General features: G+C 56.1%; 8 protein-coding genes across 8 annotated transcripts; all 8 read left to right on the top strand.

The window, feature by feature from the left end:
• Window positions 1-543: 543 nt before the first annotated feature.
• Window positions 544-2331, top strand: LBRM_20_0080 (conserved hypothetical protein; the record flags this gene model as incomplete). Its single annotated transcript, XM_001564245.1, has 1 exon — window positions 544-2331. The coding sequence occupies one exon, from the start codon at window positions 544-546 to the stop codon at window positions 2329-2331; it is 1788 nt and encodes a 595-aa protein (XP_001564295.1).
• Window positions 2332-3354: 1023 nt separating this feature from the next.
• Window positions 3355-5640, top strand: LBRM_20_0070 (conserved hypothetical protein; the record flags this gene model as incomplete). Its single annotated transcript, XM_001564244.1, has 1 exon — window positions 3355-5640. The coding sequence occupies one exon, from the start codon at window positions 3355-3357 to the stop codon at window positions 5638-5640; it is 2286 nt and encodes a 761-aa protein (XP_001564294.1).
• Window positions 5641-6485: 845 nt separating this feature from the next.
• Window positions 6486-7142, top strand: LBRM_20_0060 (putative adenylate kinase; the record flags this gene model as incomplete). The annotated part of the gene is made up of 1 exon (XM_001564243.1): window positions 6486-7142. One exon carries the CDS (start codon window positions 6486-6488, stop codon window positions 7140-7142), a length of 657 nt encoding a protein of 218 aa, XP_001564293.1.
• A 4746-nt stretch (window positions 7143-11888) lies between these two features.
• Window positions 11889-12578, top strand: LBRM_20_0050 (adenylate kinase 2; the record flags this gene model as incomplete). Its single annotated transcript, XM_001564242.2, has 1 exon — window positions 11889-12578. One exon carries the CDS (start codon window positions 11889-11891, stop codon window positions 12576-12578), a length of 690 nt encoding a protein of 229 aa, XP_001564292.2.
• A 1064-nt stretch (window positions 12579-13642) lies between these two features.
• LBRM_20_0040 (putative malate dehydrogenase) lies at window positions 13643-14674 on the top strand (the record flags this gene model as incomplete). Its single annotated transcript, XM_001564241.2, has 1 exon — window positions 13643-14674. One exon carries the CDS (start codon window positions 13643-13645, stop codon window positions 14672-14674), a length of 1032 nt encoding a protein of 343 aa, XP_001564291.2.
• A 728-nt stretch (window positions 14675-15402) lies between these two features.
• Window positions 15403-16356, top strand: LBRM_20_0030 (malate dehydrogenase; the record flags this gene model as incomplete). The annotated part of the gene is made up of 1 exon (XM_001564240.1): window positions 15403-16356. The coding sequence occupies one exon, from the start codon at window positions 15403-15405 to the stop codon at window positions 16354-16356; it is 954 nt and encodes a 317-aa protein (XP_001564290.1).
• Window positions 16357-19010: 2654 nt separating this feature from the next.
• LBRM_20_0020 (putative malate dehydrogenase) lies at window positions 19011-20006 on the top strand (the record flags this gene model as incomplete). Its single annotated transcript, XM_001564239.2, has 1 exon — window positions 19011-20006. The coding sequence occupies one exon, from the start codon at window positions 19011-19013 to the stop codon at window positions 20004-20006; it is 996 nt and encodes a 331-aa protein (XP_001564289.1).
• A 2831-nt stretch (window positions 20007-22837) lies between these two features.
• mMDH (mitochondrial malate dehydrogenase) lies at window positions 22838-23815 on the top strand (the record flags this gene model as incomplete). The annotated part of the gene is made up of 1 exon (XM_001564238.2): window positions 22838-23815. The coding sequence occupies one exon, from the start codon at window positions 22838-22840 to the stop codon at window positions 23813-23815; it is 978 nt and encodes a 325-aa protein (XP_001564288.2).
• Window positions 23816-25616: the final 1801 nt, after the last annotated feature.

Below are 25616 nucleotides of genomic sequence, written 5' to 3'. Positions count from 1 at the left end.
TGCTTGGCAAAATGAAAGGTCACTCTTCTCCTGTCTTTCTTTCCACTTCAACGTTGCATGTGTGCTGTTCTGCAGTAAAAGGGAAAACAACTGACCTTGTCGGTGGTGTCACAGGCGTTGCGTGCATCAACACCATAAGAGTCCTTGCTCCCCGCAGACTCTCTTCGTGTGCTCATGGCTTCCTTCCCTTACCGCTCTCTTTTCGCACACCACCACTCTCTGTGTTTGTGAGCACACGTGCGCGAGAACAGTTACATGTGGTCCTCTCTTTCCCTTTAGTAGCATTGCTTGGTCCTCCTGCTTTTACGTTGGTAGGCATTTTACTGGATATCAGTGCACCGCATACAAGACCTCATTTCGTATTCGAGGTAGGAGAGCGTAGGACATCGCGCGCTCTCGCGGCACAGTTACCAAACAGTATCCCAGCTCCTGTAAACATATGTCAATCAGCTCTCTCAGTCGTCGTGATTGGCAGCAAGAACCAAGGGCTTCTGCAGGTGTTTCTCTGAATGGACTGAAAGAGTGCGGCGCATTACTGACGCCATGACGGTTTACACCATGGTGATGCCGTGCCTGCAGACATACGCGCGCCTTAGCGCCAGTGTCTTAGCTAGCTCCGACAAGGGTGAGACACAAGCGGCACTTTCACTGTTGCTTCAGTACCTCTCACGTCAAAGTTGCAACCCGAGCGAGGTGGAAGCTCTCGAGCAGTGGGGTCGCAAGCAGGGGAACGAAGAATGGTTACAGGAGTGTGGAACTGATGTCATGGAGGTCGTTAAAAGGCGTGTTACGCAGCGGGCTCGTGCGCTCTCCGAGGCTGTGGCTAATAGGCAGGAGATACTCATGATGGATGCACGAAACGCCGGGGTACCCGCTGTCATACGCGCCGCCGATGTCTACGACAGAAAGCGAAGCGGAACAGCGACGCTGGTGCAGTGGTGGCACCTCAGTGACGATGACCCGTGGAGCTTCACCGCGGCTGCCTCCTGCTCACACGCTGCGCGGGACGGGTACGATGGCTACCGATTTATTTGTCTGAGAGAGGCACTTGCGTTGGTGGGACCATATCTCGACCTAATGCGTCAGGCGGCCGCCACTGGCGACTGGGACGGCGTGTCGCGCTTCTTCATTGAGGCGGCAAGCAATATCGACCGTGTCCCCTTGAGAGATGATCCGGCGGTCATCTTCGGGTCTCTAGAACTATCGCGGTTACACCTTGTTCTAACCTTCGCCAGCCGTGGCGGCGTGGCCTCAGTAGAGAATGCGCTACAGTCAACGCGAGTAAACGACGATATGCGACGAGCTGCGGCACTGCTTGACAGCCTTGAGACGAAGGAGCGAGACACAGCGGCGGAACACTTATCACACGATGCATCGGCGGCTTCGGTTTCCAAGGTGCAGGCATACTGGCGCTTGACACTCTCGTACAGCGCATTCTTCAACACTGTTGCCGCCTATGTGGACGGTTTATTGGGAAAGTTCGAAAGATGTGCCAAGGCGCTGCTGGGGGATGGGACCGGAACGGGTGTCAGTCTTTGGGGAGCCGCACGGTATCCTAATATTCACTTCTTGCCAGATTCTACTGCTCACGATAAGCACCCCGGCGCTCACCCAGGCCGAACCAAGATGCAGTCAGGCGCGTGCAGCGTGATGTCCGCTGTTTTTCCGTGCTCTTCCAACCACATCCGCGCCACCTCCTCGGATTACTATTTGGATGAGTTTGCGCCTTTGGTCACACGCGTCATTGCTCCTGCCTCGTCCTTCAGCACTCTTGTTGTGCTGTCGGCCGTTGGCACTCTTCCGCTTCACGTGGCTCTCACACAGTTGCGCACGTGCGTAGAGTTTCGGGAAGTCTATGAGGGTTGTGGCGAGCTCACCAGCCTTCTCGACGCCCTGTGGCGTGGACAGCTGGGAGTGGCTTGGAGGTGCGCTCAAGAAGCAGCAACGCGCCACTTGACCCGTGAACCGCACGTGCAAGCCTCTGTCGCGAAGAAGCTGCTGCAATATGTGAGGCGCAGTTTGTGTTTCCATTACCTGCGTGTGCGGCGAACGACACTCATGGCTGACGCGGCCGTGGATTTGGGGTTCGAGTCATCCGAGGAAATTGCAGAGACGGCGACCGCACTCATCTCCGGCAACTACATTGACGCTCGCATTGACTTGGTGAGGGGGGCTATTTGCAGCAATGAGCTGGATAACGAGAGGTGTGAGGAGACGGAAGTCAAGATCGAGGCAGCCGCGCTCGCCACGTTGAGCTTTTCGGCGCTGAAGGTGCAGTTTACGTGCTTGTCAGCTGAGCGGAACCTGATCGCTTTACGAGATGATGGTTGACCATGTCAGTTGGGCAGCGTAGTTGAGAACAGGTGGGCGGGATGAGGACCTGGAAGAGTGGGCTGATGTGTGTGGGCGACACATCCCCTTACTTGGCTTAACTGTTACCTTATGGCGATTCCTTCATGTGCCGTGATGTTCTTTGTCATGGCTGTTGTTCTGCTATCTTCTCGTGCCTACTTCTCTTCTTGCTGCTACTTCTGCCTTGTCGACACTGATGGACTGGTCATTCTTTTTGCAACTGAGCAAACTGCTGAAGCCAGATGGCTTGGGGTGAAGTGCCGGCGTGGATGTGTCTCTCAGCTGTTCGTCACGAGTGGGCCAGTGCTGTCTCCCTCTCTCTCTCTCGTCATCCTCCATTCTCTGTATGCGTGCGTGGTGCGTCTGTGTTCGACATTTTTTCCGTTTTTGTGTATTTGTGCCTCTCGTGCTCTTTTGCTCCGTCTTCTCGGAAAAGCGATTCAGGAGTTCTCAAAAACTTCGACGAAGCACCGACTCATTCACCCACCCACCCACCCACCCCCACATACACATACACACAGAACACGTTCATCACGCCGTGCGGTGAACAGCATTGCAGAACGGATGCGTTCGTGAAGCGAGCTGGCGCGTATGTTTAACGTGTCGATACTGCAAGCGAAGCATCTCGTAGTGCTTCTCCGTGAATGTGCTATGTACAGCATCAACTTACAGACACTATCACGCGTGCACTTGTCCTCTTTTCTTTCTTACGCCCTCTCCCTTCCTCGCCTTCCGGTTGTCACCTTACTTGGACTGAGGTGGCTGCTTGTGGTCGTGTGAGGATGTCCACGCTGGTTCACTCTTTACTGTCTTGCTCCGTGCTTTCGAAGGTTACCTTGGTCACCCAGACGGTGCCACTCGGTGTATCCGATTTCACGCACTGACCCAGCGCTGTGGGCTGTGAGGGAGGCGTCATTATCACTGTGCTTTTGTGCCCTCTTCGTTTTTCCTTCGGTTCTGCGTTCGCTCGCCCTCTCGCGGCAGCACCCCGGTGAGGTTACCATGTCTGCACAAAAGGTTGCTCGAATCGAGGAGAGCGCGTCTGCTGCTGCGCCCTCCACTGTTAGTGTGCTCAGAGCAAGTCGTGAGGACACCAGTCTCAAAGACAGCGAGTTCTGCAACTCCATCAATCCGCTGTTCATACTCTCTGGCCCTCGTGGAAACGCCATCAACCCGCGCAGCAGCGACTACCGACTCAACGCCCTAATTGACGTGGTCGATGACTCAGTCTTTCAGGTGATGAGCGACGCGTGGGCCGCTGTTGGTGTGCCAGCGGATCGCTACTGGCGCAGTCCTCAGCATCTCCGCGGCGGAAGTTCAACGGTACTGCCGTCGAAAGAGACATCCTCATCACCACCCAAATCGCTGGAGCTACGTGTCCCGAACCCCCTTCGTCTTTACGCGTCCTTCTACCCTACACGCATTGAGGCGCTGGCGGCCCGTGGTTACGGCGCCCATCGTGGCCTTCTCCCTCTCGCACTGGACCGGAGAGGGGGCTCAGGAAGTAAACTGTTCAACGTTCTTCCACGATGGAGTGCTAACGTGCTTGACATCGATGAATCAGCTGTGGAGCCTTCGGCACCCATTATCCGTGGCAGTGCCATTGCCGATTTCGTCAACGCTATACCCCACAGGCAAGATCGAAACTTGTACGCGCTGGTGGATGAGGCGTGCCCGGTGGATCCTTACTTCGATGTGGATTTTTCGTACGACCCGGAACATGACGACCCAAGTGATGCCTTGCTCGTGCAGAGCTATGGCGAAGGGAAGGAGGTGACGTCGGTGACCGCCTTTTCCGCCGAGGCTGTGGAGAAGGTGCTGCTCACAATTCTCACCGCTCTTCGACGCGAGGTAGAGACTGAGCTCAAAACAACGGTGGCCGAATGTCTGGTGCTGACGAGCAGCCTTCAAACAGGGCGCCATTCGGATTCACCCTCAGAGCCGGTCTCCTTGGAGCAGCTGAAGCTCAGCTTTCACGTGCACTTTCGTCTAGCTGACAGGGCGGCGATAGAGTCAGTGCGAGAGATGCACACCTTCATGACTCGACTTCGTTCGCGACTCCGCGACGAAGAGGCGGCGGCGGCAGCATCTCTCCCGTTGGGTGGCCCCGCGCGAGAGAGGAGTGAGGACGCTCGAAAGGTCTCCAACCTCCTGCTGCGGTGCGTGGACTTCGGTGTGTACACGCGGTGGCGCGCCTTTCGTCTACCATATAACGTCAAGGCATCTAACGCTGTGCAGTCAAGTGCGTTGGCGAGCGGAGCTGGGGATGACTTGCTGGAGGAGCAGCTCCGGCAGCTGGGCATCGCCCTTCCGGATAGCCGAGTAGGCAGTGCAGCACCGCTCGTGCTGCAGAGCCTCTTCCTCGCCGCAGACGTTTCGACTTGCAAAACGCAGCGGTATTTGGTCCAGAACTTAGCGATGCATTTTCGCTTTCTGCTGCCTGTGTTGCCGGGTGCTACGGAGCTGACATCAGTTGCACTGAAAGAGTTTCTCTCTCCGCTCGTACCTCCGCAAGTGCGAGCGGCGGCGGCGGCGATGAGCGGGCCCACTTCTCCCAGTTCTTCAGCAAGGGACGTGGTGAGTGCATGGGTTATGGAGCTCGCCTGCATCGTGCGAGATGCTTCAACACTGCCGTGCTCGCACAACGGAGGAGCAACACAGGTGACAGCGGCAAGCTCATCCTTCCGACTCCTTCGTGACGAGGTTGCGATCACTGCTGCCGTTGCAGAAGCGTCTGCGCAGACCACCAGCAGCCCTTTTGACGTGCCGCTTCCTTCCATGCCACGAAGTATCCGGGTGCGAGTCGAGGATGCAGAGACAAGGAGGTTGCTTGCGGAGGTGTTTTGGTGTATAGCGCCAGAGTACGGCGGTGCATGCTCTGTTGTGAGAACCCCACCAGTAGAGGAAGCGTGGAGCGCACTCTCAGCGACAAACCCCATCACCCCAGAGCGCATCAACGCGCACTACGAGGACTCCATTCGAGCCTACTACGTCATGCAGAAGCAGAACAAGTACTGCATTCGTCTGCACAGGAGTCACAAGGCAACCTTCGCACAGCTGTACCTGACATTTGGATCCATTAAGATTCGCTGCTACGCAAACGACTGCTGCGACCGGTGCTGTGTTATTCCATGGGCAGCTCCAAATAACCCCAAGTCGGGACCGCAGCATCACGCCGGGTACCCCAGATATGATCGTCTCATGGCGATCCGCAATGCGCTGTTTCCGCCTCTGTCGACGGAGGAGCTGGTTCGCCGCTACGGAACGGGCGTCTTGCAATACGTGTAGCAGCGCATGAAGTGCAGGAGAGGATGATGAGATGACGAGTGAGGAAGCGCATGTGGATAGGCAAGAGCTCACAGTGCTGCTTGCGCTGACCTCTTCTATGAACTACGAACCTCACGCCCTTTTTTCTCAATTAGAGTAGATCCACGCCCTCCGGCTCCGGCTGCCCCCTTCGAATCTTTCACTTTTCCCCCTCCGTGCCACGCAGGTACAGATGCACACACTGTCTAGCCCATTTCTTGTGCGTAGGCATGAGGGGGTGGGCAGTTTATACCCTTTTCGTTTTGTTCGCTGGTCTCTTCAACACCTGCGCTTCTGGCGTATGCGCAGGCGAACAGTAACAAGCATGCTTAGTGCAAATTTAGCACAGCACTACCACGCACATGTGTCTTGCGCGCCTTGCCTCTTCACTTTCGCAATCTTTCTCGCCAGCCTAAACTGCTGTTCAACTCGTAGCCGCTCCGCCCCTCGTCGCACCACACCACCAGCAGGGGATGCGCCTTCTGTGCAAGCCAACTGCCTTGCTGCAGTGAGGGGCAACGGAGAGACTCCTCCAGGGCGTGTCTGCGCTACTGCGTTGATCGAAGCTCACGCTTTAACTTCTGTGCTGCTTGTCTTTTTCTCGCTAAGTCTCACTCTTTCCTTGTCGTGTTTCTTCTTTTTACTCATCCCTGACGCTCTGACGTTGCGCTCTCCACATCGTCTACTGCTGCTACACAGCTGCATCCCACGTTTCCACGCGCTCTGACTGCCGCTTTCTGTGTGCCAACGCCGCAATCGATCTGAAAGGATCTTCTTTTTTTTTTTGTTCTCAACTTACTATCTACCCCGCCCATCTTGTGCCAATCATGAAGATCGTGCTCATGGGCGCCCCCGGCTGCGGTAAAGGTACGCAGAGTTCGTACATGAAGGAGCGGTACGGCCTGTGCCACTTATCGACGGGCGATATGCTTCGTGACGCGGTGGCGCGGAATACTACGAATGGGAAACTTGCAAAAGGCGCAATGGACTCTGGAAAACTTGTCAGTGACGACATCGTGTTCGGAATTGTGAAGGATAGCATCAAGAACCCTGAGTGCCGCTACGGCTACATCCTAGACGGCTATCCGCGGACGCTGAAGCAGGCGAAAATGATGGAGGACGCCGGGGAGAAGATAGACAAGGTGATCGATTTCAGCGTTCCGGACGAGGTAATCCTGGAGCGAACGAGTGGCCGATGGGTTCACAAGTCGAGCGGTCGCACGTATCATGAGGTGTTCCGCCCTCCGCGGACCCCCGGCAAGGATGATGTAACGGGAGAGGACCTCCACCAGCGTCCCGATGATCGCCACGACGTGTGCGAGAAGCGCCTGGGCATCTACAAGCAGGAGACGCGTCCTCTTGTGGACTACTTCACCAAGGAGGGCGTGTACTCGATGATTAACGCCAACCAAACCGTCGACGAAGTTCGCAAGGTCATCACCGCTTTGCTGGACCCCATCGGCGTTGCAACGGGTCTCAAGTAACACACGAAAAAGAGAGAAGGGAGTTTCTTCTCAGTTGCTTCATTGTGGATGAAGATGGGCGTCCTCCCTATGTTTCCCCGTAACGGGTCGATGCTGATGGATGGTGGTTTTGGAGTTTGTTTCAGTACACACATACACTCTAGGAGTTTTAGATGGTGCTACCTTGTATGAGTCTATCAACGCACTTTAACCGCACGTGTGTCTGTACGTGCGAGCGGCATGTGGGTATATGCCGAGGAAGCGATGACACGCCTACGTACATGCTGGGCGGATGACAGGCGCTACGTTCTGCGGTGCTTCTCTTTTTCGTTATGTGGCCTATGCACCTCTTAATCTCTTATCTTTGTGGAGCTTGCCTTCTTTTCTGGAGAAGACATCGAATCAGCAAGCATTAATGCAAAATGCAGAGCATAATGTAACTGCGTGGGCGAATATATCGGGCGGTAATGTGCTGAGGGGTCATCCGATGAGGTGTGCTGACAGTGCAGATACCGAAGATACGGGTCCTTTTTTTCTTGCCTTACAGAGTCCTTTCTTGGTAGATGCTTTCTGGAGCCGTTGCGTGTGTATGTGTGTGTGTGTGGAGGGACTCATCTTGCCGTCATCTTCTGCCTCCTCTTCCGCGGCCCCACCCCGCTTACTTTGTCCTTCGGGTGTCTCTATGTGTTGCGGTCAACCAATCGCCTGCGGTGTCGCCTCTCTCCTTTCATGTTGCTCGTCCTTTGCTGCTTTTAAAAAAGCCCACCTTTCTGCCCTGATGATGGAGGAACCCCCCAGCGCGTGGCGGTATCCAGAGTCCAGTGCCCCCACTCTGTGCGTGCGGAGAGGCCAAGCGGCCGCTTCCCCTGTCTCTGCCGATGCGGAGCCACGTCTGGTGGTAGATGGGCCAAGCACCTACGATGTGGGGAGGTCGGAGCGCTTTACCACTGCTGATGCCAGCGGTCAGGCTGTGGATGGCGCTGCGTCGCAGCGAGCCGCGACAGCGAGCACGTCTGTACCATCCGTATGACGGGCGAGGCGTCAGTACAGCTTGAAGGTGCCCGGCCCGGTCCTCGCTGCCTACGGGTGGGGAGCCTGAGCCACCTCGAGGGATGCGCCAGGCGGCGACCGGCACAGCGGGTGGGTGGAGTTAGCGGTGGTGGGCGTGCTCAGATGATGGGGTCGGCGCACTGCTGCACCGCGTGTCTAGCCCTGCTTCGCACCCGGCGATGGGCGCCTGTGGCAGGGTCGGGGGTGGTCGTGCTCCACTTGACCTCATGCTCCATGGCGGAGAATGACTCCATTGCAGAGTAGGAGGTGGCGAACGGAGAGGCAAATACGAGGTGCGTTGGCATCCCTGTGCTGCTGCCTCATCTCGCCTTTCTTTTCACTCATCAGTTCTGTATGGTGACTTGTTTGCTGGTGGAGCAGAACAGGCGCGTTTTGCTGTTTTCAACCTGGGTTGTTCTTTCGTTGTTACATCGTTGTTCAGAAGCTGGAGGCGGATAAGACATCCGCTCGCCTGGCTAACTCTCTCAGTCGGTCTGTATTCGCCACTTCCACTTGTTGCACCCTTTTTTTGAAGTTGTTGAACACTGTGGTGTCCCCTAATCGCTTTCGAAAGGTTGATGTGGCTACACACCAACGGGAAGAGAAGCGCTACAGACAAACACGCCCAGAGTCTCGTGAACAAATTCGGGCTGCTGATGCCTAGAGAGAGAGAGAGAGTGTGTGTGTGTGTGTGTGTGTGTCGGATGAACCACTTCACGGGACTCATAAAGGGAATAACAGAAAGCGCCGTTTCTCACAAGGTGGACGACTTAATCGACTGTTGTTTTCATCTGCCGTCCCCCTCCCCCTTCTTCCGGTTTTCTGTCCTTCTTTTCGACGAAACCACTCGTTTCACCGCTTTTGCGTATGCCTGGGGTTTGAAAGGCAGGAGGCCAGCTGAGCAGCAGAGGTAGAAGAGGGGAGGGAACGGAGTTGCGTAGCGGCAACTCTTTCTTTCTTTGTCTTTCTATTTTTTCCGTTTTGCTTTCAGTGTTGGTTTCTCTCTTGTTCATAGCAGCGTCACTCACGCCAGCGTGTGTGTACACACCTGTAGGTGCGCGCGTGTTTTCGCGCCCTAAGTCTTTAGTAACGGTTCTTCTTTGATTCACAGTAGGAGAAGGAAGGAGCGGAAAGTTTGTAGATTTGAACTCTCTTACTGTGATGGAGAGTTTCAGGCGGACATGTTGCATGGAGCCGCGTGGGAGAAATAGAGGGACGTCTGCGAGAGAAGATGAACTCCCGAGTGTTGGTCAGTCGGTTGATAAGTTTGAGTGACACACACAGAGCGACAATATCGGAGTTTCTGTAGTGCAGTTCCAACGGCATGTGCGTGCAACCCAGCTCGCTTATCCCTCTTTCCTTTCATACCTCGCTTTTGAGCAGCCTTCGCGTTGTTGCAGCTGCTCGAACTTGCGCTTAGGCCTTGTATTTCCATGCGGACGGGCGTGTGCGTGTGTGTGTGTGGTGGTGGTGCTTTTCCAGTGACACCACCCTTCACCTTCTTTCCATCGCTTAGTAGTTTTTTTTTGTTGCAGTAGGGGAGGGGTGCCGTTTCTCTTGCTCGCTGATCTTGCCATGGGGTTTTGTTTCTCTCCTCTCACACATTTCGCCACACTTGTGGGTGTTCTTTGCGTTGAGCTTCGATTTGGCAATGTCTATGTTTCTTTTGTCATTTTGTATGTATGCGTGTGTGTCGTCCCTTTTTCCCTCCCCCGCCCCCATCTGCTTACTCGTGCACCCTCCTACCCGCCGCCGTCTCCAGATATACTTCTCCACCCTATCGAAGAGTGGGTGTATTTCTCTTGACTATGATGGAGGTGTTTGCCTCTCCGTCTCTAAGTTGTTGTGGGTATCCTCTCTCTTTTCGTCTTCTCTCTGTGGGCCCCTCATCGTGTTTTCTCTTTCCCTCCTTCCTTGTTCTGTGGTTGTCTTCTGCCCTGTCTCTCTACCTCTCTTCCTGCACCCTCACGACCTGTTACTCGTCTTTATGGTTCTCTTTCCCATTGTCATCGGCATCCTCTCTTCACGGCTTTCCTCCCGCCACCACTCTCTGGCTCGATCTCTCAAACGCCCTCACTTTTAGTCTGCGCTTCGCCATCCTCCTCCTCTCCGGTTTCTTTGCTCATTTCGGCGACGAAAACGATGCCTATATCAAATATGACTATTGACTAGTCACACATCTGATTAGCTTCATTTCCTTACTGTTTCCTTTCTCGTGTTCACTCGCATTCGCTCTCCTCAATTTTTGGCCGTCCTCCCCCTTTTCCTGCGCGCTCCGCATTTTGGCTAGGCTGAAGGGGAAAGATGAGCCCACTAAAATTGATAAGGCGAGGACTGTCTCGCTTGGCTCTTTTGCTTTTTTAGTTTTGTTTCTGCTGATGATGTGGGCTTCCTCCATTGTTTCCACCTTATTTCCTCCAACTCACCGAAATTTGGAAAGATGAGTGGCTTCTGCATTCCCTCTTCCACGTGCTGGTAAGGGTATGCGTAGCGGTACGTCGTATGCGGTGGCGGTATGCGTGTAGTAGATGACTGTGTCCGTGCGTATTTTGCTCTTGGGTGGGTGGGATGGGGTGTGGGGCCTGCGATCTTGTGTGCGCAGGTGTGCGGCCGTGCGTCCAGTTGTGTTTGTTTGTTCGAGTGGCGGTGTCATGGTTGTACCGTGAGCGGAGCATCTCACCTTCCCTCTCCCCTCCCCGTTCTCCTGTGATGCCCAGAGGAGATGGTGAAAGGAAAGGCGATACCCACCCCCCTCTCTCCCGTTCTCATCCCTCTCATTTGGCGATATTTCCACATCGAATATAAGACGAAAATGAACAAAGAAAGAGTACAGCACTCACCTGTGGAGGCGAAGTAACGAGAGGAGCGAAGGACATGGACAGGTCATGTACGAGCTTGTCGGCCCTCTCGTCTTGCACGAGATCGACCCGAGTGCATGCCAGGAGCTGCGCACTAGCGGCGTGCGGTGCTAGGATACTGGGTATCTCACCTGAAAGCCTTCTTGTACCCTGCACAGAGTCATTTGGTTTAAAACAGCGCACAATGCGGCGTCACTTTGGGCGACTTCTTGCCTCAGCAAGAAGAACCCTGCACTACATTGTGACCCATGAGCAATCAGTGCGTGCGACGAGTGACGCACTTGCCCTTGGCTTGTGGTGCTCAACCTCAGAATACAGTGAAGCTTTTGTCTCTCTCCTTTTTTCTCTCTTTGTGTGTTTCTTTCCGCATTTCACGATGTGCTTCGTGACAACGCCGTTGGTCACCGGGAAGAGTCCCATTCGTTGCAGGGAGGCGTGCAAGCAATCAGTGCCGTGGCAGCAGCAGAAATCGAAATAAGCAAGACGGTGCCATTCCCCCGACCTGAAGAAGTACACTTTAAATCGGTGAAAGTCAAGGTCGTTTCTTTTTAGCCTCGTGGTTCTTCCCCTCGGTTTTGGAGCTGAGGCACCGTTGCCAATCGCGTCTAGCGTCTCACAAGTGTCAAAGGGGTTGTTTTGCTCTGAGTCGTGAGTGCCGCCGTTGGCCATCTCTCCGTACCTCGCAGGGGCGACGCTGAAGGGGATAACGCAGAGTCGATACAAGTGGTGTGTTTTTCTTCGTTTGAACGTATGTGCCCGATCTGCCTTGTATTCCTTCGCAGCGCTCATCCTATTTTCCGTGATGGTAGGGTGCACTGTGTGAGAAGTCCGCTTAGTTTCGCCCGCCTACACGTACGCGATGAAGATTGTGGTGGAAGGCCCTCCGCAGGGCGGTAAGACAACTCTCGCGTCTGTGGTGAAGGAGCGCTACGGCCTCTGCTATGTGTCCACGAGCGAGGCCGTGCGAAATGCCGTGCACTTTGGCAATAGTACTTACAGCTCGCAACTGAAGCATCTGATCGATAACGACCAGCACATTTCTGACTCGCTTCTTGTGAAGGTTGTCAGCGAGGCTACGAGGCGGCCGGACTGCATCAATGGCTTCGTACTGGACGGCTTCCCGTGCACCCGCAAGCAGTCGAAGCTGATGCAGGATTTGGAGAACGTGAAAGTCGATAGAGTGGTCGTGTTGGACATTACAGATAATGAGCTACTGACTCGTTTCGGCGGCCGCTGGTACCACCTCAAGTCAGGACGCGTCTATCACACACTCTACAACCCACCCCTGACGGCAGGCAAGGACGATGACACTGGCGAGCCGCTGGAGCAGCACACAGAGGACAAACCGGAGGTCATTGTGCAGCGCATGTTTCAGTATCGCCGGCAGCTTAGTGAACTGCGGAAGACCTTTGCAAATGATGCGTGGCTGACTGTGGAGGCAAGCGGCAATGTAGAGTCTGTACGAAACAACGTCTTCGCGGTACTGGACCCTTTGTATTTTGCCCAGACCGCGAAGAAGGCCAAGAAGCCGTGGTGGAAGCTCTGGTGAGCGTAGGAGTACCGCAAGCTGGTTGGTGCTAGAGGTAAAGATGATGTATGGTAGGCGTAGGGAGCGCAGAGTTTGACGCGGTGCTCACAGATCAGCGGGTACATACCTGCTACAGGAGGGATGGACAGAGGAGATGCCGCGGAGTGACCCCCGGCAACTGCGCTTCTGACTGTCGCGGCCTTTTCGCGTACCGCTGCGCGCGAACACACAAACGCCTACGTATGTGCCTCCCTCTATGTCTCTGTACGTCTCCGTACACCCCTTTTTTTTTCATGGATGTGTGCTGCTGTATTCGTGTGCTCGTTGGTGAGCACATCGTTACCCTCACAGGCACAAACGTATGTGAATGCGCGAAAGGAGGTATGCCTTTGGCTTGCTGGGGTCACTGTACGCTGCCCCTCGAGGTGTGATGAGGGTTGGTTCTCGGCAACAGAAAAGGGCTCGCAAAACGAGAGTAGACCAGCGAGTGCCTACTTGGTCTTCGCTGCCCCCCCCCCCCCCCTCTTGCCCCGCCACCTCGCTGAGTCTCTGCTGATGGAGAGAGTGTGCTGAGAGGATGCGTTCGTGTCGTTACTGTCCTCTTTTCGACGCCTTCTGTCGCTGTCTTTGACACAGTGCCGGCGAAGCACCGTGTGGTGGCTAACACGCGCGCCGCGCGTCATGTAACGTGTATTCGGGTTCGGCTCTCCGTGCTGTAGCTTTAGTGTTGTGTGATGGGGTGCTGCCTTACGTGATCGTTGTGTGTTTTTGCTTCTCTTTTTTCTCGTTTTGGTGCATCTGCGCTGTTTGTCTCTCTTCCTCTTCTCCTCGGCATGCACCCCGGTTGCTCACCCCTGGTGCCTCTCCGACCTCCTCGCTTGCCCACCCACAGCGCATTGGTCCGCGATCACCTTCCCACGGACAGCACCACACGTATTTTTGTACCCTGTTGCCGCACCCCAGCCTGCCCGACTGCGTGGACAGCGACTTCCGCGCGGACGCCAAGCGAAAACAAAAAAGCTGCGCACAGCACCCACCCTGAGCACACAGACGCACGGGCACACACAGACTTGGCACACTTTGTTATGAGCTTCCTTTTTCGCCGCTCCCCGGCGGCTCTTAAGAAGGCCAAGGTGGTGCTCTTCGGCTGCAACAGCGCGGTAGGCCAGCCGCTCTCACTCTTGCTCAAGCTGAACCCGCACGTAGAGGAGCTTGTGTGCTGCAGTACCGCCGCTGACGATGACATGCCCGGCGCCGGTATCGCCGCGGACCTCTCTCACGTTGACACATTGCCGAAAGTGCATTACGCCGCTGACGAGGGGCAGTGGCCGGTGTTGCTGCGTGATGCACAGCTAATCCTTCTTTGTTTCGGCAGAAGCTTCGACCCTCTTCACCAAGACAGAGACAGAGTCCTCAAAGTAGCTGCCCCGATGGCTCGTCGCATCATGGATGCGGTCGCGGCTTCCGATGCGAAAGGAAACATTGCTGTCGTCTCGAGTCCTGTGAACGCTCTCACCCCGCTTTGCGCAGAGTTTCTGAAAGCGTCAGGCAAGTTTGATCCCCGAAAACTCTTCGGCGTCACCACGCTCGATGTGATACGGACTCGGAAGCTGGTAGCAGCAGCTCTTCACATGAACCCATACGACGTGAGCGTTCCTGTTGTTGGAGGACGCGGTGGGGTGACGACATGCCCATTGATTGCCCAAACGGGGCTTCGTATTCCCCTTGAGGATATCATTCGCATATCCGGGGAGGTACAGAGCTACGGCGTACCTTTTGAGGTTATAGTGGGTACTGGCTTACACGACTCACTGAGCACGGAAGCTGCACCGCCGGTGGCCCTCAGCCTTGCTTACGCCACCTGTGACTTCTCCACGTCGCTACTCAAGGCGCAGCGCGGTGATGTTGGAATCGTCGAGTGCGCTCTCGTGGAGTCTACGATGAGGCCCGAGACGTCATTCTTCAGCTCACGGGTGGAGTTGGGCCGTGACGGTGTGCAGCGCATTTTCCCCATGGGGGCGCTGACGACCTATGAGCACGAGCTCATCGAGACAGCAGTACCGCAGTTGGCGAGGGATGTGCAGGCAGGAATCGAGGCTGCTACGAGGTTGTTGTGACTGCCCTGGGGTGTGCTGCGGAGGGAACGGCGGTGAATGAGAGAAGACGAGGCGGGTTCGGGCGGCGGTTGTGGCCGCCTTATTCCGTGGTTGTCCTCACCCCTTCTGTTCCCCGTCGAGGCTCACAACTGTTGTGGCATGTGTGCGCCTCTTTGGCTGCATCGCTTTCTGTTACAAACCTCTCTGTGTACGTACGACCGAAGGCCGCAGGCTGCGTCGTGCTTTTCTGGAGAAATCATTAATGCTAAAGGAAGTGCTGGTGCTGAGTGCCCGGCGTTGGCTTTCTGGCAGACACGGGGCCCCCTACGTTGACGGACTTCTCTGCGACCCCCGCCCCCTCTTCCGTGTATGCGTGCGTGCGTCTCACTCTGTGTGCAGTGTGCGGCTTCATAACGCTGATTTGGTGGAAGGAGGTTGCGGCGCTGCTATCGCCACAGCGGCACAAATGAGGGGCACACGCACGCGCTAGGGGGACATGATGTAGCACAAATGGAATTACGTGCACACGATGCGGCTCAGCATCCCGCCTCCTCCCTCCCTTTGCCACTCTTCCCTCTTCTCTCTGCTTTCACCCGCTTTCTTCCGCCTCCACCAGCTTCGAGAACATTACTGACAACACAGCTCACAACCGCAACTACGAAATCACCGCCTCGCCCTGTAAGATCTACCTCGTCTCCCTAATCCGCACGCATACGCTTTCTTTCCCACCCCTTTTGTAACTCATCAGAATGCGCTGCTCTCGGGCGTACTTCTCCCGTGTCGCCGTGCTCGGTGCTGCAGGTGGCATTGGCCAGCCGCTGGCCCTCCTCCTCAAGAATAACGCGCACGTGAAGGAGCTGAAGCTGTACGACATCAAAGGGGCCCCGGGTGTGGCTGCCGACCTCTCCCATATTTGCTCGTCAGCGAAAGTGACTGGGTACTCGCAGGAGGAGCTCAATAAGGCTGTCCAGAACACTGACCTCGTGTTGATCCCTGCCGGTGTGCCACGCAAACCTGGGATGACACGCGACGACCTCTTCAACACGAACGCTGGCATCGTGCGCGATCTCGTGACGGCGGTTGCCAGGGCCGCACCGAAGGCCATCATCGGTGTCATCAGCAACCCCGTCAACAGCACTGTGCCGGTGGCTGCGGAGACGCTGAAGAAGCTCGGCGCGTACGATCCTGGGCGCCTATTTGGCGTCACCACACTCGACGTTGTCCGTGCTCGTACCTTCGTTGCGGAGGCGCTCGGTAGAAGTCCGTACGACATCGACGTCCCTGTCGTTGGCGGCCACAGCGGTGAGACGATTGTGCCGCTGCTCTCAGGCTTCCCGTCACTGTCGAAGGAGCAGGTGGAGCAGCTGACGTACCGCATCCAGTTTGGTGGGGATGAGGTGGTGAAGGCGAAAAGTGGAGCTGGCTCGGCGACGCTGTCCATGGCGCACGCGGGAAACGAATGGGCTACGGCGGTGCTGCGCGCCCTCAGCGGTGAGAAGGGTGTCACAGTGTGCACGTATGTGGAGAGCAGTGTGGAGCCGTCATGTACCTTCTTTAGCTCCCCGGTGGAGCTGGGCAAGAATGGTGTGGAGAAAATTCATTGTGTGCCGAAGCTGAACGCATACGAGGAAAAACTGATGGCCAAGTGCTTGGAGGGTCTGCAGGGCAACATCAAAAAGGGAGTCGCTTTTGGCTGCAAGTAAGCTCGATTCGTGCTTCGTACCCAGCGAACAGTATGGCAACGTCATGCAGACACACAACTGCAGTATTGTGAGGATGTCTGCCGTTATCGTGAGTAGAGCCCAGCAGCGAATCGACCAAGTGATGTGACTTTGTCAGTGACGCCCTTTCTATCCTGTGATTCTCCCGCTCCTCGCCGGGCCGTGCTGCTGCCCTCGCCTCTGACGCCTCCTCGCGCGTCGACGCCCCCCGTCTTTCCTTCTCGTCCCCCTGATTGACGCCCATCAGCTATTTTCGCAACAGTGACGACCTCGAGTGCACTCCGTGCGCTGCTTCCTCGCCCCTTCTTATTGCTTCTCCCTCCAAGCGCGGCGTAGTACCTTTTCGCACCTCTATGTGTGTGTCCATGGATGCATGCATGGGTACATGTGTGGGCGGTGCAGACCTCACTCCTCTGTGCTATGTCCGTGTGTGTGTGCGTGTGTGGTGCTGAACTCCCCTGCCGCTGCCTTGGCGGCCCCTCGCGTGGCTCGCTCTCTGGCGCCTTCCCCCTGAATATCTTTTGCAATTTTGTGCTTCGCTCTTTCTCTTTTTTTTTTTGAGTTTGCACACGCGCCTCCGTCTTTTTCAGGTGGCTGTGTGGCTTATCTGGGTCGACGAAAGCGATCACAGTGGCGACGGAAGGCAGTGATGCAGAGAGAAGCACAGCCATGTGGGAGTTGGAGCTTACCCTACTCCCCCGCCACAGGAAGAGCGTCAGCGCGGAGGAAAAGGGGTATTGGTGCAAGCTAGAGCTGTGCTGTGCCCAATGTGTGCGTGCTGAGGGATGAAGGGGAAGTGATCGATACACACATATCACAACGTGGGAGTGAGGGTGACTTTCCTCCCTCCCTCGCCTTTTCAGCGCTTGCGGTGGTGTTCCCAGACACACACACACACACACACACACACACACACGTCTCGCACCTATGCGGTGCTTAGCGAAGTGCTGTCTCTCATCCCGGCATGCTGCACGTGGACAGAGAGCGACATCAATGATGAAGGGGAGCGCACATGTGTTTGCTGCTGCGTTTTCTGTGTCACCAAGTAAACGACGTGCTCCGGTGCTCGTGCAAGTCTCTACTCCCAACTCTAGCACAGCTCTGTACTGTATCCTCGTTCACTTGGGCCAGTGTGCTTCAGTGCCAAATCGGCTGCAGGTGCCACGACAACGCTGCAAGGCGGGTTTCCCCTTCTTTGCCTTGTTCTCTTTCTTTCCCTCATGCTTCCTTTTTCGTGCGTGCACCTCCCCCCCGACTGTATCGCCAGTCCCCATTCACTCACCCCTCCCGGTCTCTTCATCTCGCATTTACTCCCTGGCCGACTCGTTTTAAGACGCTTCTGCTTTTGCGTGTGCGTGTGCGTGTGTGTGTTTGGGGTTGCGTAGGCTCGCGTGCACGTCTGTGCGACTTTCCCCCCGTCCCTTTCCTCTTTTTCCCCTCTCTCATGGTTCTTCGCTCTCTCTCTCTATAAGGAGCGCGAAAAGAGGGATGGGGCGATCAGCAGTGACTTGTGTGACGTGCGGCACCAAGACTGCCTCGTGTGCCTTTTCACTCGCTGCGGAATAGCCTTTCTCTCTCGCCCTTCCTCTTGAAGGCTCTTCCGCGGTTTGTTCTTCCATCGTCCTCTCGACCGCCGCCTCTTCTCTCTGTTTCGTCTCGAACTTACTCGTCAACGTATCTCGGTAGTGTTTTCCACCAGTATTTCTCGCTTTGTATGTATTCGCTCTTGCGCTTTTTTTTTTGTTCTCCTGTTTGTCAGCTTCTTTTGTGGCATGATGAAATGCCCTTCTCTTTCCCGATGACCTCCACCGCTGCACAGCTTCGGGCCCCCAGTCCTCAGTACCCTTACTCTTCACGCCGCTTATCTGTACGCCTCTCTGCAGGTGCGTCTGATTGAATGGTGGTGAACACACGTATTAAGGGGCCGTAGTGAGCATGCATCGCATGACGTCTTACGCTTTTTCTTTTCCTTGTTTATCTGGGGAGCTTGAGGTGTTTTCTACGATTTAGCACGGATGAGGTGTCAGTGCGCGCGCGCCTTGTCCTCTGGAGTGCCGATCGCGTAGTGGAGAGTGGAGAGCACTCCGACAAGAAAAGGATAATGATACATCATTGCACGCGAGCAAAGAAGGGATGTACGTCCTCCCCTCCCCCAGCTGCTGGACACTCGTACTCTTTTCTACGTGTGCCGATCGTGTTAACCTGGGTGGTTGTGTGCCCCCTGTGTCGTGGTTATCAGCGCCGCTCGCGTGTGCTATTCACTGCTGCTTCTTATGTGAACTCGCTGGCATCACGTGCCACTCTCGATGTCGCGTGAGCAGCGAGGCTTGAGTACAGAGCCCAGTCGAGGGTCTCAGGACGGAGGTCTCTTGAGGGGTCTATGCGCGGCTTTACGTGAAAACAGTGTCCGCGCCCGCGCCCCCACCGCCATCGGCTGTCGGACAACCGAGTCGGCTCTCTCCCCCTCTCGCCTCTCGCCTCTATCTCTTCTGCTCTTTTTTTTTCTTTTCGGCCTGCTAAGTTGTACGCCTTTGTTGGAGGAAAGCGAGTGTGCTTTGTGTTTCTTGTGTTTCCTCGTTCTCTCTTCTCGGCTCTAGCCGTCACCACGTTCCCCTTGCACCGCATCGCTGCAGGCCATGAAACAATCGATCTTAAGTCGCTTCAAAGTCGCCGTCTTGGGCGCCAGCGGGGCCATCGGCCAGCCGCTCTCTATGGCTCTCGTGCAGAACAAGCGAGTCAGTGATCTAGCCCTCTACGATATTGTGCAGCCGCGCGGCATCGCCGTCGACCTCTCTCATTTTCCGCGCAAGGTCAAGATAGCGGGGTACCCGACAAAGTGGATTCACAAGGCCCTAGATGGGGCAGATGTCGTCCTGATGCCGGCTGGCATGCCACGCCGGCCTGGAATGACCCACGATGACCTCTTCAACACAAATGCTCTCACTGTGCACGAGCTGAGCGCGGCGGTGGCGAGGTACTCCCCCAAGGCTATCTTGGCCATTATTAGCAATCCATTGAACAGCTTGGTGCCCGTCGCGGCAGAGACGCTGCGGAGGGCTGGGGTGTACGACCCTCGCAAAGTGTTTGGCCTAATCACGTTGAACATGATGCGGGCGCGCAAGATGCTGGGCGACTTCGCTGGCCTGGACCCGGAGACGCTGGACGTGCCCGTCATTGGAGGGCACAGCGGGCAGACCATAGTTCCTCTTTTCTCCCAGTCTGGCGTGGCGTTGACGCGGGAGCAGGCCGAGTACCTCACACATCGGGTGCGTGTGGGTGGTGACGAGGTGGTGAGGGCAAAGGAGGGTCATGGGTCTTCATCGTTGTCGATGGCACTTGCGGCTGCGGAGTGGACAGAAGGGGTGCTGCGTGCGATGGATGGCGAGAAAAATTTATTGCGCTGCTCCTTTGTCGAAAGCCCACTGTTTGCGGATAAGTGCCGCTTCTTCGGCAGCACCGTAGAGGTGGGTAAGGAGGGAGTTGAGCGGGTGCTGCCGCTGCCCCCCCTGGACGAGTATGAGGAGGAGCAGCTGGACCGCTGCCTACCGGACCTGGAGAAGAACATCCGTAAAGGCTTGCTTTTCGTGGCGGAAAACTCGTCCACCATAACGACCTCGTCCACTTTGCCTTAAAAGAGTTGGCGGTGCCCCATGGAGCACTTGATGCAGCATGAACACCCGCCACATTGTCCTCTCTCTCTACGCCTCCCTTTGTTCTCCACAACTCTCCGTCGATGCTACGGCGTGATGGTAGTGGTGTCGCTTCTCTCCACCCATTCCCTCGTCAGACCTCATCGCTGTATGGGGGAGATGGATGGTGCAGATACCTCTCTGGGTGTGGGTCTGTTTGTCTTCTCACATCGCTGCTTTCACGTCTCGAACGCTATGTATGCTTTCACCCTCAGGCGCCGCTGTCTTCTTCTGCTTCGTCTCTGCTGGTGCGCTTTGCTGTCATTTCCTTCGCTACACCTGATGTTCTCTTCGCTTTCCTTTTCTCGTTTTTTTTTTTCCGTGCCGCTTGTCCTCTTCCAAGACACCTCATTCTTACTTTCATCAATATCGCCAGCTCACGCCATGGGCCACCCCCCGTAGGAGAACAAAGCTGGAGGAGCAAGTGTGCTTGTGTCTGTGTGTCTGTTTGCCCTCGATCTCTTTCCCTGCTCCACCAGCCACACCTTCTACCCACCTCTTCCACCTCTCTCTCCCTTTCGCTACACACGCATGCTGGAATGCGCTACTTTCGACGGTGACTCACATTTTCCTTTGCGTCTTTTTTCTGTGAAGGAGAGAGACCAACAACCCCTCCAACCTCTTCTCGTTTTGCTTCCTGTTCTCTCGTCCCTCCCTCTCCTTCTGCAGGTGCACACGCCACTCGTTCTGCCTCACATAGAGGCACACGCGTATATACACTGACTCTTTTTTTTTCGTTCTGTGGAGGCTCTCCGCGGGAGTGGAGGGGGCAAGCGCGATTGTAAAAAAGGATGCGGTGCTGAGGAGTGAGTCATCGCCCTCTGCACCGTTCCGACGGCATCCCTCACCAGCCGCTTGTCGTCTCTTTTCCCCAGCCTGGTCTCCTCCTCATTTCAGATATCGTGGAGCCGAGTCACTGTAGGCGTTTGCTTCTGCCCCACCCACCACCTTGGCTACCCACCACAACCGGAGAGCCTTGGGTGGTGGAGAAGGGGGATGCGTAGGTCTCCCTGCTTGTGGGCAGCCCTATCGGGAGCGCGAGCGGGGGGGGACACCTGATCGGGGGATACTCGTCCGCGGAAATGGGGCCCACGCCAGTGAGAGAGCGTTGGGTGCGTGTGTGGGAATGCGCCCTGCTTGCGTTCTGGCGCTCTTCCCTCTCTGTTTATTCTTCATTTTGGCCCTCTCTCTCTATCATGTCGTTGAGGTGCAGCGTGTGCAGGCACCGAAAGGGAAGGAATTGTACTGAAGCCGCGAATGTGCAGAAGTCATCTTCTACACAAGCATGCGCGCAGTCGTCCTTGTGGGCTAATGTTGCAACGCCATGAAATACAAGTGGCGAGCAAAAAATTGATCTCGAGCGACTGAGTAAAGAAGGTGAAAGGCTGAAAAGTAGGTTGTGTGTGGTGCTGGCAGCTCCTGCGAGTCGCATGCGCTTTTGACTGCCCCTCCACAACTTGGGGGGACAAATTTCGCCGCGTCTTCGTGCTGCACTCACGTGTCTCCTTCTTCCTTCCAGCAGACGTTTTGGCTGGCCGCAGACCACTTGTTCCACTTTGCGGCGATGGGAGGGCACATCGCCGGGACTCTGGTTCACAAGAACTCCATCACCTCTTTTGTGGGGGGGGGAGATCACACGCAGAGATTCTGCTGCTTGCATGACGGGCTCTGACACACTCTTGCACCGCCGTGAGTGCGCTTACACTTATGGGCTTGTCTTTTTATTTTCGAACTCTTTTGGAGTTGGTGGTGTTTTGGCGGTGACGACGGGGCTTTACCATTTCGGCCTATATGGACTGTATAGCACAGTGGTGTGGAGAACGGGAGGGTGAGGGAGGAAAGTTCCAGTCGTATTCAGTTGCACCCATATGCCCCCCACCCCCCCTCCCTCTAATCCCACCCTGTCTTCGTCCCTGCCGCATCGTTGCCCTTCGTGTTATGCTTTGTCTGATCCGCGTATAAAAAAAACTATTCACTAGTTTTAGCGCCGCGCTCTCACCACGCAGAGTGATACTTTGAAAACAAACAAAATGCACCCGCAGCATCACGCTGAGAGAAGGCAAAGTTAAAGCGATGTAGCACGGAGGAGAGCTGAGCACTCATGGCACTTCATTGCAAACGTACGCGTGTAAGCAAAATAGCGGAAAACGTGGGAATGCCGTGGCGTGCGCGAAGGCGTGACCTCTGGAGAGTTCACCCATTCGAATGTACCCTTGCTACCCCCCTACTTGCTACTCCTGCTGTGGTGATGCGACTCTGCAGTCGTCCGGTACGTCGTGATCTGCTCTGGGAGGCCATCTAGAGTTCTCCGTTATGTCTTAGAACTCTCTTAAACTCTCTCTTGCGCGGGTCTTTGTTCTCTCTCGTCCTCGGCGTTGGCTCACTTGCCTGCATGAGGATCTTCACGCCCTGCAGGGCCAACAACAAAAACACTGCGAGCGAACAGGGCGCATATCACTGACAGTTGGGAGCAGGCTTCTTGTCGACAAGCAATCTCTGCCGTAACGTACCCCACCCACCTCTGCCTATTCTCTGCCTCGATTTCTCACTCTCAAGAGATACGAGCACTCACACATTCACCCTGGTGTTGGCAGAGGTAGTCATACTGGATCGGGAGGGGGGGGACTACAGTCGCTCTACGCGAAGCGTGGCGTGCATGCACGATAGCTTTCGGTGCCGCTGCTCATCTCTCACAAGTACGCGTACACTACCTTTGCCGGTGAGAGGACTCTGTCGCACTAGTACCGTCAAGTATCGCCTCTTCGCCGACAGTCATGCGCTCCTCTGCGACTCTGCTGTCCCGCGTTGCCGTCTTGGGTGCAGCTGGCGGCATTGGGCAGCCCTTGTCGCTCCTCCTGAAGTGCAGCCCTCTAGTGACAGACCTTTCGCTCTACGACATTCGCGGCGGAACAGGCGTGGCTGCCGACCTCTTCCATATTCCGTCACCAGCAGAGGTCACTGGATTTGCCTCCGATGAACTGGAAAAGGCTGTGAAGGGGGCAGACTTGGTGCTTGTGGCGGCTGGCATCCCACGCAAACCTGGGATGACACGCGACGACCTCTTCAACACGAACGCTGGCATCGTGCGCGATCTCGTGACGGCGGTTGCCAGGGCCGCACCGAAGGCCATCATCGGTGTCATCAGCAACCCCGTCAACAGCACTGTGCCGGTGGCTGCGGAGACGCTGAAGAAGCTCGGCGCGTACGATCCTGGGCGCCTATTTGGCGTCACCACACTCGACGTTGTCCGTGCTCGTACCTTCGTTGCGGAGGCGCTCGGTAGAAGTCCGTACGACATCGACGTCCCTGTCGTTGGCGGCCACAGCGGTGAGACGATTGTGCCGCTGCTCTCAGGCTTCCCGTCACTGTCGAAGGAGCAGGTGGAGCAGCTGACGTACCGCATCCAGTTTGGTGGGGATGAGGTGGTGAAGGCAAAGGCCGGAAAGGGCTCGGCGACGCTGTCCATGGCGTATGCGGCCTCGGATTGGTCCACCTCGATACTGAAGGCTCTCCGCGGTGACAAGGGCATTGCCGAGTATGCCTTCGTTGAAAACGACCTCCAGCAGCCACACTGTCACTTCTTTGGATGCGCAGTGGAGCTGGGCACGCATGGTGTAGAGCGTGTGCTGCCGATACCGGCGCTGAACGCCTACGAGCAGCAGTTGCTTGACGCGTGCGTTCCTGCACTCAGTGCTGAGCTTCGCAAAGGGGTCGACTTTGCTGTGAAGACGCACCTCACTCCAGATTGCTGAGCAGCTAAAAACTACCCCCACAGACGCCGCCTTGCGTTGTTCTGTTTTGTTTGGTTTTCTCATGCTCACAGTTTCTGGTGTTTTCGCTTTGCCTGTTCTGACTTGCACTGTGGTGGTGAGGAGGATAAGGAGGTGCAGAGATGGGGGTGCGGTGCTTGTCAGCCCCCTCCCCATCTCGTTTGCTCTCATCTCACCCACCTTCCTCAATGCAATCACACTGACGTATACGACGGTAGGAGTGTTCCCAAGATGGGTGAGTGATGATGAATCGGGCTTCGCCTACCTTCTTCCTCCTCTTCTGCAGTTGGTAAGAAACAACAACGGAACCCTCGCCGAAGGGAGCAACCGCTGAATCATACTACTGCATCCCCAACAGTGGACGATCTCACGCCATCGTGGGCGCTACGTTGGCACTCCTCACACAGGCCGGGCCGGGTCCTGATGGAGTCCTAATGTGAAAACTTATTCGCATCCCACCTGGACATGGGTTTGCCTTTCCAAATCACAGCTACGTTCACTCTGCTGTTCACCGAGTTTGATGAGAACTTTGTGTCCTTCGATCAGCACGGTATTACAGAAGACTCGTGGGGGTACCCCATGAGAGGCCCCGCTCGGTGGGGTTGTCCCACTTCCACCCAACGCAGCCATCACACAACTCTTGCGTAATGAAGTACGCCTCCCGGACGCGTGCATTGTGCAGCTCGAGCATGACGAGGACTGAAGGCGCCTTCAGAGACTTCTCGGCCTGGTGGGCGTTTAAAAGGTCGAGCGAAGAGGGCCGCCTCTTCTCTTCGACGAGCCGGAACTCGAGCTCAAGCACACCGAGGGGCGACCTGTCGTGGCTCTGCCAGCGTCTCATCGGTGGCGTACAACAAGCTCACCAGCAAGGACGTATCGGCTCAGGAATTCCGCTCCCCCTTGTGAGAGGCGCGTGCTGAGATTGCCGCACTGCGCGCACACGCCCCACGGCAGCTGCAGCCTGCCATTCCACCCCAACAATGGCCACCTCCTTATCGATCTGCTTCAGTCACATTCGTCGCGTACATGACATAAGGTGCTCAGGTGATGCTCTCGTCTGCGAATTTCGGACCAGAGAGGGTAGCGACGGACTGCCGTGCGTTGCATGCGGCTTACGAAGGCACAAGTCCTGGACCGCTGTGAAGAGCGGACCTATGATGATGGCGGCGGTGCCATCAACGCTGCAAAGTGAGGCGGCCGTGTGGTGTTGTGGCTGTTGTCAAGACCACTGGTCATTCGTACAGCGCAATCATAATGTTGCCGTTTTTCGCGGAGAGTGTGGGGCACCACTACGTGTTCGCGAATGCGCAGCCTGTGGTCTCGCTTAGTCATGTTCGCGAGTGTGGCCGATCTTCCACTGATCGAGCATACCGCCGTGCTGCTCCTTCAGGCGATGGAAGCGTCAATGCAGAGAAAGCCCACGTACGCTCGCCGCGTCATGAACACCCTCCAGATGCTTGGCGAGCGCCATCACGGACTCACGCTAATGGACGCCGCGCTCGGGGCGAGCGACGCACTGCCTCCCCTCCAACAAGCGAAGCTGTTGAGCAGAGTCGACCTGCTCTCCGTGTGTGCTGCTGCTGCTCGCGTGGAAGGCGGCGCATCGATGGAGCAAGGACCAGTGCCAAATAGCCACGGCGCCCCCTCTGCCTGCCCAGCGGCGGAATCGCCCTGTGCTGTGGCGCCACGACCAAAAGCAGCAGAGCCTGGGCATTCCTCGCCAATGTACTCTGCGTGATGCGCGTGGGAGGCACGGGGTTTTGGGCAGTATTAGCCGTCGTCG

This window comes from Leishmania braziliensis (assembly GCF_000002845.2).
Source record: "Leishmania braziliensis MHOM/BR/75/M2904 contig, possible fusion of chromosomes 20 and 34".
NCBI lineage: Eukaryota > Euglenozoa > Kinetoplastea > Trypanosomatida > Trypanosomatidae > Leishmania > Leishmania braziliensis.
This window is presented reverse-complemented; position numbering and strand designations above follow the sequence as displayed.